At 31.5% G+C, this 11,556-nt stretch overlaps 1 protein-coding gene across 1 annotated transcript; it reads left to right on the top strand.

The window, feature by feature from the left end:
• On the top strand, positions 1-1,752 carry LOC123923592 (UPF0496 protein At2g18630-like). Its single transcript, XM_045976284.1, has 2 exons — positions 1-190; positions 408-1,752. The coding sequence occupies exon 2, from the start codon at positions 443-445 to the stop codon at positions 1,568-1,570; it is 1,128 nt and encodes a 375-aa protein (XP_045832240.1). The 5' UTR covers positions 1-190; positions 408-442; the 3' UTR covers positions 1,571-1,752.
• The last annotated feature ends 9,804 nt before the right edge of the window (positions 1,753-11,556 follow it).

Genomic DNA, 11,556 nt, shown 5'->3' with positions numbered 1-11,556 from the left:
ATTTTTCCTTAATCTTAACATCTTGGAAGTTTCCACAACCATGTAATGAAGACCCATTCTTTGATTTGGTCTCTCGTTTCCTTGCTTTGACTTTTACTCTCTCACTCTGCAATCTTGCAAGCCAAAGGAAGGATCCAAGTGAGTAACACCATCATTTTCTCACACTTCAGCTCAAACCCATCAAACCCAGGTAACCAAAAATTCCAATTTTCATTTGGGTCTTCACAATTTTCAGCGTTTTTTAATCTAACAAAATTCAACGCATTTTTTTGTTTCTTATCCTCAAATTGAGCTCAATTTTGTCAAATTTTGAAACTTTATTACTAATTTTGGAGTTTAGTACTATTTGCAATTGATTGAAAGTAGAATAGATGGTGGAAAGTGTAACCTGATTTTTTTGAATTTAGGGTTTTTGAAATTGGATCTGATTTGAGCTATCAAGATGGGAGGACAATCTAGCAAGATGATGGTTGATGCTAATGATTGCACAAAAATGGGTGCCCATTCTGTTTATGCAGCTGATTTGAGCTCATATGAAGCTGCATGTGTTAAAGATCCAAACTTGCAAAGTTTTGATGAGTCCATTAAAGAGAGTACTAATAGGGTTATTAGTTCTCTTGCTAATGGTGTCGAGGTTAGGTCTTTATCTTTCGATTCGTTAAGAGAAGTTACTGATAGTTTGCTTGAGATGAACCATGAAGTAGTTAAAGTGATTTTGGATTGTAAAAGAGATATATGGGGTAACAAGGATTTGTTTGCTTTGGTTAATGATTATTTTGATAATAGTCTTCAAACATTGGAGTTTTGTAATTCACTTGAGAAATGTTTGAGACGGGCGCGTGAGAATCAAGTGATGGTTAAGTCGGTAATTACTTACTTTGAAGAAGAGGTGCAAAATGGGCTTGAAGGAGGGACTTGTGTGAAGACGTTGCAAGAGCTTAAGAATTTTAAGGATGCCGGTGACCCTTTTACAGAGGAGTTTTATTTGTTGTTTCAATCTGTTTATACGCAGCAGGCAACCATGTTGAAGAAATTGCAAATCAGAAAGAGAAAGCTTGATAAGAAATTGAAATCTCTCAAGTCGTGGAAGAGGGTGTCGAATGCGATTTTTTTGGCTGCTTTTGTTTCTGTGTTGATTTTCTCAGTGGTAGCAGCTTCTATTGCTGCACCACCGGTTGTAACAGCTTTGGCTGCGGCGTTGGTTGTTCCATTAGGGTCAGTTGGAAAATGGTGTAACTCACTTTTTAAGGGCTATGAGAAGGCTATTAAGGGACAAATGGAAGTAGTTAGCTCAATGCAGCTTGGTACTTACATTTCATTGAAGGACTTGGACAACATTCGAGTGCTTACAAACAAATTGGAAGTACAGCTTGAATCTTTATTGCAGAATGCTGATTTTGCGCTTAAAAATGAGGATGTGATTAAGCTTGCAATTGATGAGATTAAGAAGAATATAGAAACTTTTTCAGAGACATTGGAGACTCTAAGTTCAAATGCTGATAAATGCAGTCGACAGATACGAAAAGCAAGGACAGTGGTTATACAAAATATAATCAAAAGACCTGGTTGAGATGAGGTCCCTTTGCATTGTTTTATTGATTATTGTTTTCTCTTGATGCCAAGGCTACAAAGTGGGAAGTATGATTCACACCAAATCATTACTCAATAAGATGCCTTTTATAAAGAGAAATGAAGATCTTACTTGTGTAGAACATTTATATATTTATAGATATAATGTAACCCTTATGTATAGATATTTGGAATATACATGCATAGTTACAAATGTGTTTGTTGTTGCCTGCTTGGTTGTCTCTGATTACACTTCTACTTGATGAAGTGATGCTTGCAATCATGGTAAGTTTGTCAGAATCACGGTGAGCCACTAATAAAAGCTTCAACAAAATCATAGTCAAACTCACCGTGATTCAACGAAAATGAACATCATCTAAGGGTAAATAAATGACATCATGAGAACTCAGATAACAAAGCTAGTACTTTAGAATTTAGATGGTGAAGTCTTAACTCTTAAGTGCAGCCTAAACTTATTTAATGGAGCAATTTCAAGATGAGGAAATGGCTGAGTATAAATTTTATTTTTAAAGGTATATTTAGTATATGTAAATGTAAGTTTTTTCTTTGGTCTCTAAACTTTTGTTTTTGTTTTGCATTTCCTCTTAGCCAAGTTAGTTTTCATAGCTTTTTGACTTTGATGTCATCTTCAACACGAAACCTAGAAATTCATCTCCACCTTCAATGAGAAACTTTGAAATTCACCTCAGCTTTCAACCAAAAAACTCATTTTATCAAAACCAAATTCATTAACAAACCAGATGCTCTTTTGATGCAACACTACTTGAAGTTCATTATTGAAGGTATAATGTCACATCTTTTCCATATGACACCAATTGTTAACAATATACAATTGTATAGTTTTGATTTCATAAGCAAAATTGAAAGTGATGATAATAAAGGTAGGAATATATGAGGTAAAAATGATTCAACATGGTATGTATTTTCCTTTTTAATTGTAATAGAGAAGATTAAAGCTAACTAGTTATAATGTATTTTCAAAAACATCAATAATATATTTAAAAGTGGAGAATCATGAGTTCGATCACAAATCCTTATAAATCAATGTTTCTACAACTATCAACTATATTGCACTTACAAGACTTCACATGATTCCTTTTATAGACACCACAATTCACAAACACATTATTTGTAAATAATTTTTAATGTATGTATTCTTCTTTGTGTGTTATCTACTACATGTTGTGTGACTGAGGTTTTAATTTTTTTTACCAAAAAATTGTGACTCAGAGGTGAAAACTAGTCACTGGTCTATGAAAATACACGCGTTTATCTTCTGGGAGAATTTCTTTTCACACCCTCTACTTCTTGCTAAAGTTCTGACCTCTGTTTGAACCTTAAGTAGCAAATCGAGTAAACATGTGATTGTTTTCCCACCCTCACCTAGAGCTGTCAAAATGGACTAGCCCGAATGGGCCGGCCCGCCAAGCCCGATTTTTTCCCGGGCTTAGGACTTGAAAATTCTAGCCCGAATTATTTTCGGGATTTTTAGCCCGACCCGATAAAGCCCGTTTAAAATATGGGCTAGCCCGAATGGGCGGTGGGCGACCCGCAAGCCCGAATAAGTTATAATAAAAAAAATTAAAAAAATAAATATAAGTGACTTGTTTTGGATGATTTGAACTTAGTTTGTATTATAAGAATTTCTTTTGCCGCCGTACGAGTTTCTTAAAAATCATCCGTGTTTTTTCCCTCAAATTTCTCATTTTTACTACTTAAGTGGCGGATGAGTAAAAATAGGGCGCACGAGAAACTCGTAGGTAGCGAATAAATAAAAATAGAGTGCACGAGAAACTCATAAGTAGTGGATGAGTAAAAATAAGGCGCGCGAGAAACTCGTAAGTAGCGGATGAGTAAAAATAGGGCGTGTGGGAAATTTGTAGGTAGCGGAAGCGTAAAAATAGGGCGCGCGAGAAACTCATTAGTAGCGGATGAGTAAAAATAGGCCGCACGACAAACTCGTTGGTAGCAGGTGAGTAAAAATAGGGCGCGTAAGAAACTTGTAGATAGTGGATGAGTAAAAATAGGGCGCGCGAAATTTTTTGCTAGACAACAAAATTTAATTTAAAAAAAAATAGTTCTTTAGTTATTTATAATGTTGACTTTGAGCATCAAAAAAAATAATAAAAACCGGGTCACCCGAGAACCCGTACCGGGCCGGGCACTAAAATTTGTAGTCGTTTTTATCCGGGATTTTTAGCCGGGTCCGACGAAGCCAAAAGCCCGACTAGGCTGGCCCGAAATGGACCGGACAACCCGTTTTGACAGCTCTACCCTGACCCCTTCCTTCTCCACTCATCAAAATATTTTGAACAGGCACAACTCGCAAAATAATGTGTGAATTCTTCCCATGTGTTCCCATGTGCATACACACACACACACATGGGCCTTCGAACATAAAGAATACACACTACCACCATAAATGAGATCATTATGACTAACCGACGATGTACTACGCGGCTGTTTACACCCGAAATAAAGAAAATAACATAAAGTAAAACAAAACAATAGGAGATATTAGAGAAGAAATGAAAGAAGAGAAATGAGAATGAGAGAAAGAAAGGTTTCAATTTATAGAATTTTAGGATATGTGCGATTGGTGGAAGCTATGACACCACTGCTACGGTGGCCAATCAAAATTAGCTACTGTCTAAAACCATTGAATGTGACTAAAGACAAAAAATTCTAACCACCGACCCAGGTTCGCATTTTAAAATGCGAACTCAGTTTTTAAGTTATGTTGCGAACTATATTTTCTTAAAATTTGCGATTTTACACATTCGCTACTAAACCAATAAGAGGGATAAAAATAAAAACACAGAGAACACACAAGAAAAACGGGGCGCAAAAAAAAATTCCCATCTTTTGAAAGTATTTACCATAGTTAGTCCAATGTATATTTGGGCCTGAAATATACAAGCTCTATCAATTTGTTTGGTTTGACTTTTTTTTTATGTGTTCTCTTTAGGCTCCACTATCTTTTATACCCCTTAAAATTTCATTTTGCCCCTTAAAAATGTGAAAATTTTGAGTTAGCAAATTTGGTTTTTACGAATCGAATGATTGAAAAAAATGTCCTAACATTTGTCGGCAAATTCGATCTCATCCAGACTATCCAACCTAGACTCTTAATTAGATTTAGGTAACATGTCCTAATTACATTTGAATACTAAACTTTGTTTGACAAAAATAAGAAAATATTAAACTTTATTTTTTCCGACAAATTTAAATGTAATCACTATATCCGCTAACATAATTTATTTTCATTTTAAAATTTTGTTTTTGGCTCTGTAAATAAAAGTGTAACACTAAATTTGTTGGTACTTTAGTTAAAGAATATACCACCTTTACTCAATAAATTCTAGTTGAGCTCAAATTTTTGAAGACAGTTGAGCTCAAATTGAAAGGCTAGGAAAAATTATAAACTTATTCAATATATATAACCTAAATAACATGGGAGGTGGAACAATTTTTAAGTAGAACTTATTTCCCGACCAAACTTCATATTAGCAGAGGACCCGGCTACTAAAAAAAACACTAAAGCAAATGATTCGATAAAAATTACTCCATCCATTTTTAATTATAAGTAAAAGTATATCAAATAAAATTATTGTGTTTAATTTAAAATTTAGACTAAATACAATAACTTTATTTAAGAGTTTAATTGTTGTGCATTGTTGGTATAAAGATTCTTTAAGTGTTGCCACATTATTTAATGAATTTAATACATCATGTGTTTTTAAATATCATACATGATATGTCAGTATATTATTTGATGTATGTGTAAAATAACTTTATACTGACGGTACATATAAATTAAATTCTTTATGTAATCAATTTTTGCTTATAATTTAATATGAGAGAATACATATCTAATATACACACAATATCCGGAACTTCTCAATCAATCACAACTGACAAGTAATAAATACACATCCATTTTTTTGTTTTTGTTTACAATGAACTGATAATCTAACTCAGGACCTATAACGTATTACTCAAACCCCTCGTTTTGTTCTTTTTGGTCTAAGCAATTTTTTCAACTAAAGAGTTTAGTAATAAAACTCACATAGGCAAAGCCACGAGATTTAATTTTGTGGTGAAAAGTTTGTGTATTATGTATAATGTTCCATGTTCAATCTTTTATTCCATTATAATTAAGTAAAAAAATACACATAAATAATATGATTTTTTTTTAGGGTAAATGATCATTTACCCCCTGCAAAATAAGGAAATTTTCGTTTACCCCCTGCACAAATTTTTTTTCTGTTTACCCCCCTGTAAAAAATAGATTCTCTCATTTCGCCCCCTGGATGTACAGCAGGACAAGTGAATGTGCAAATTTGCTGACGTGGCTTGCACACATGGAAAAAAATCATTTATATTTATTTTTAAATTCCACGTCAGATATTATTTTTTTCAAAAAATAAAAATAAAATATTTTTTTTCCTACATAATTTAACAAACGAATTTTGTTTTTTTTTTAAAAAATTTTTCCTAGAAATAACTTTTTTTTTTCGTACAAAATTATTGAGTATTTTTTTCCTAAAATAAAATAAAAAACGAATTTTCTTATTTTACTCCAAAAATAAAGATTTATTTTCAAATCTTTTTGAATTAAAAAAAACAAAATCTTCACCGTAATCGTTTGCTTCCACCGTCATGATTGTATTCGTCGTCGTCTTCTTCAATCGCCGAAATCATCTTCTACTTCATTATTGTCTTCTGCTTCTTTATATTTTTCTAGTTTTAGGGCAAATGGTTTTGATAGAAGAGGAAAACACCAATAAAACTTGTTTTTCTATTTTATATTTTTTTTGAAAATCTTTTTCTATTTTTTTTAATTCAAAGAGAATAACAAAAAATAAAGTTTTATTTTTAAAAAATAAAGATTATGTTTTTTTTAATTCAAAAAGTTTAAAAATAAATCTTTAAAATTTTTATTTCGGAAATAAACTTTATTTCGGAGTAAATCTTTATTTTGGGAGCAAAATAAGAAAATTCTTTTTTTTTTTTTATTTTGGGAGGAATTTTTTTTTGTTGGAAATTTTTTTAAAATCATTTATATGAAAAAAAATTAATTTTTTTTTGTAGGAATTTTTTTAAAAAATTTTGGGGAAAAAAAACAGAATTTTTTTTTTATTTTGTAGGAAAAAAATTATTTTTTATTTTTTTAAAAAAATATTATCTGATGTGGAATTTAAAAAATAAATATAAATGATTTTTTCCACATGTACAAGCCACGTCAACAGGTTTGCATAGTCACTTGTCCTGTTGTACACCCAGGGGGCGAAATGAGGGAATCTATTTTTTGCAAGGGGTAAACAGAAAAAAAATCTATGCAGGGGAGTAAACGAAAATTTGCTTATTTTGCAGGGGGTAAATGATCATTTACCCTTTTTTTTATGATGTTATAGATTCGAATTCATGTCTCAATATATAAAATATGTTTAGGCAATTATTAACCATCTAAATTTTACTTACATTTTGTCAAACTAATTTTTTTTCTCCTTCTGGCAGCATTGAAACTTATTATTCGCAAGAATAATAAAACGTTGGTGTACCAGATTGTTTTACTTGGAATGGTAGTCTGGATGGTGTTTATACTACTTCTTCTGGTTATAGCTGGTTGTTGAAAAAGAAGCAAGACAATCCTAACAATAAGTCTTGGAAGTGGATTTGGAATCTTCGAGCACCGGAAAAAATTAAATTTTTTATATGGTGTATTTGTCATAATTCCATTCCAACTCTTGATATGTTGCATCATCGACATCTAGCCCAAAGTAATATTTGTTCCAGATGTTTAGCAAATGAAGAAACTACTCTGCATTGTCTTAGAGATTGTCCAGATGTTGCTCGTATTTGGGATGTTATTGGCTTTCGAAATGGTGAATTCTATAGTAAAATGAATCTTGATCTTTGGCTGAATAATAATGTGAAAGGTTCAAGTGCTCATTTATTTGTAGCAGTGTTGTGGTGGAATTGGAGGGCGAGGAATATTGTCTGTGTTGGTAAAAAAAACATCAGTTTGTACAAAATTGTGTTGAAAGTGCACAAACTTGCTGATATTATTCATTCTTGCTTTCCTGGTTCAATTCAGACTAATGATTCCATGAGATGGATTTCATGGCATCCTTCTCGATAGGAGGGATATGTTTTAAATGTGGATGGTAGTTGTTTGGGCACCTCGGGCCGAACCGGTTTTGGAGGTTTAATCCGTAGAAGCGATGGTAGCTGGATCATTGGTTTCAGTGGCTACTTCGGCTTAAAGGACAATACTTTTGCAGAACTTATGGCAATTTACCATGGCTTGAAGATTGCGAGAGACTTGGGTTTTTCGAGCCTCTTGTGTTATTCGGATTCCCAAACAGTCTTGGATCTTATTTTGAAGGGACATAGCATCTATCATTGCTACGTTGTTGTTATTACTAACATCCAGGATATGATGAAGTTGAATTGAGACATTACTTTATCTCATTCTTTCCGGGAAGGAAACTTCAGTGTTGATTGGCTTGCTAAGTTGGGTTCGGCGAATGATACAAAGATAAAAATTTGGGAGTCCCTTCCTGAAACTTTAAAGAGCATTCTTCTGTCTGATACTTTAAAGGTGCTCCACCCTATAGCTTAGTTTTCTTTTTGTTTTTTTTTTCTTTTTAGCCAATGTACCAAGACTAATAAATCTAATAGGAAAGTCTAAACAAGACATTAACCAAAAAAAATTAAAGTCTAAACAAGATTTTAGCTCAGTAGGGTGGCAGATTTTTGTAGTTAGGCATGGGTCAAATAATATTTGTTGAATTTCAATTCGAGCTTTAAATTACCTGCATCTTAGCTAAGAATTTAATTTAGGGGCCTTGTTGCATGGTGTCGATTATATATACAACATGATATTTCCGTAAGGTTCTAGTCATAAATTAACTATATTTTGAATTGTTTTTATTTATTCTTTTTGTAATTATTATTATTATTATTATTATTTTTTTTTTTAATATCATATATGCCGGTATACAAAAGTTTATAGTGGTTGTTATTACATCGACTTATATATTTTTTAGAAGCAATATTTTAGAACATGCATTTTAGAATATAAGTTGGGTTTAAACCATTTTTAACTGTAATTTCCTAAAATACTTCTAAAAAATAATTAAATGAGTGTATATTAGCACAAATCTCCCATATACCAAAGTCAGACGCAACAAACAAATGACTAGCTGACTCTATCGACCTCACACAAAACACACAAGAAATATCGCTGGGTCTAAAATAACCCTCCGCCTCAAAAGATTTTAACCGGTAGGAACCTATCTCTGAATAACTACAATAAAAAGACAATAACCTTAAACAGGGTCCAATTTATCCGGACCTTTGCCAAAAGTTCGACTTTCTCATCTCCATCTCAGCTGCATTCATAAACATCGAATAAGTCGAACAAACCGAAACTGCAATTTATATCGAATGATTTACAGAATAATAATGTCCATTAAAAGTTTCACACCCATATAAAAAAAATGAGAGTTAAAATTGTTGTTTCTTATCCAAATAATCGCAATTTTTCACTTAAATTATTATCGATATCAAGTTGTTGTAGGCCTAATCAATAAACAACAAAGAAAAAAAATTGCAGAAAATACTAACAAATTAATAATTAATATATTAACTTTGAAAAAATAAAAAATTGCATTGTGTCGGGTATTGTTACTTAAATATCCATATTTAATTTCCATGATATCCATTTCGTCACACTTAAGAATATTTTAAAGCAGACTGCTGCAGCCTAACGATAATTAGCTGATTCATTCATCCCAAAAGATGAACACATTTACGATAAATTTCTTTTAATGTATGCTATATATTCTAATTAAATTTTCTGACTTAATTAATTAACACACACATGATGAATATATGCCATGCCATTGCCACCTTGTGACCAAAAAAGATGAATATATGCCACCAGGATTTGGATAATTGTTGATATGTATCATCTTTAATAATACAACCAGATGATTCACACGTTATGTGTGTTCAACCCATCTATCTATGGCTGAACTTTATCATTCTGATCTGGCAGATTGAATTGACACACTTAAAATTAATATTCTAGTAGGGAAATAACATCTTCAAATATATTTTTTGAAGAAAAAATATTTATTATTTCACCAAGTTATATATTTATTATGAAGAAAATTGGGAAAATAGTTTGATGATAGCTTTTTGTATTTTTATTTTTGTCAAATAATTTAATGGTTAAAAATTCATACTTTGAAGTGAATGAAAATTTTCAGATTCAAACTCCGATCATATTTTTATTTCTATTTCTTTTTGTCTTAATAAAATTTTAGCATAAAATTAAACAAAAAAAAATAGCATAAAAAAAAATTAATTTCAAAATAAAGAATAATAATATATAAATCACACAATAATTGTTAAATTTGTAAAAATTAATTAGGCCTTTCTAGCCCGTGCTTGGGAGTAATTACCGATAGAAAATCAAGTTTTTGGCCAATGTAAGACCTCTATAAACAACATAAAGTTTCGCAAGCATCATGTCAGACGACTCACGAATGAAGCCAGAAAAGTCTGGTAAGTAAAAATATAAATTGTATCTGATAAGACCCTCATAACTAGCTCTAATCGGGGAACCTAAACAACTACCATCAACGTTGAGGACCACCAAAAGAAGTTTTCATTGTTCCATTTGATGAACCTGTACCAACGTGATTAGAGGAGAAAAAAGACGTGAAAATCTCAACCAAGCTCTGGATGTTGAAGGATAGCTGATTTAAGGACAAGATTCATTGTTTAAATAAATTAAATTATGATATCTCCATACACCAAACACCAGCCGAGAAGGAATTAGCTTGGGGACACATGGAGCCAACCTTGAGCCAATCATGTGCGTCAATTATAGAGAAGAAAGTTCAGTCATTGAATTCAATGTGGTGCCAAAGGTTTCTAGAGAATGTATAGTCCTGATCACAATGAAGGAAAGTCGTTTCCTGGAGGCCACATCGAGTAAAAATAGAGGAAGTGTCCAACTTCCGATGATTGAGTAAGGATAAAGCAGGTACCGAATTATGTCAGGCTAACCGTAAGAAAAAGATGATATTCGCATGTAACTAATTTACTTTAAATAAAATGCAGAAAGTCAAAAGTTTAGAAATAAAAAGATGATCTTCGAATATAACTACTCTACTTTATTTTATGTGCGCAGCAAATTTGAATTGTGTTAAATTGTTTTTGTAATAAAAATAAATTTAAATGTATATTGGTCTTCATATTTTCATAAAAGTAAAATTTAGATCCCTTATTAAAAAAATAAAAAATGATTTTTTGGGCTTATTTGTTTTTTCCAAAATTTTAGTCATTATTTAATTATTGGCATTTTAATTTTTGAAGTAGCAAAATTTGTTACACATATTTTTAAAGACAAAAAAATTTGGTGACTTATTAAACATATCATTTTTTGTGTTAGATAATTATGAAATTTGAAATATTAAAATCTTAATTTTTATAGTCACTTTTTAACCCGTGCTTGGCACGGGTCCGGATACTAGTATCTATAATAATTGGATTATGCTCACGGGAACAACTGTTGAATATTTATTTATATGAAAAAAAAATAACACATTGTTCATAGCATTCTTTTATTATATTTTGCATGTTGTTCATCAGGAATTTTATTTTTTTTAAATTAATTCAAGTGTGTGTTGGACATTTATCCATATATAGTCAGGGTATTATAACAATTGTATTTCATACTCTTTCCTTAAGTAATAATAATAGTTTAAGCCTTAAGGTCATTATTTAAAACAGAAATTTAAAAAATGTTTTGGATGATCACCTTCAAATATGAGTCGGATCATTCAATCTAATGCACCTATTCATGTCAACCTTACCTAACATCTTACGAATGTCAACTTTATGAAGTAGTATTATAGGAGATAGACTTACAATGTGTTAATTAAA

This window comes from Trifolium pratense, linkage group LG4 (genome assembly GCF_020283565.1).
Source record: "Trifolium pratense cultivar HEN17-A07 linkage group LG4, ARS_RC_1.1, whole genome shotgun sequence".
Classification (NCBI taxonomy): domain Eukaryota; kingdom Viridiplantae; phylum Streptophyta; class Magnoliopsida; order Fabales; family Fabaceae; genus Trifolium; species Trifolium pratense.
The sequence above is the reverse complement of the archived record's forward strand: the minus strand, read 5'-3'. Positions and strand labels throughout refer to the sequence as shown.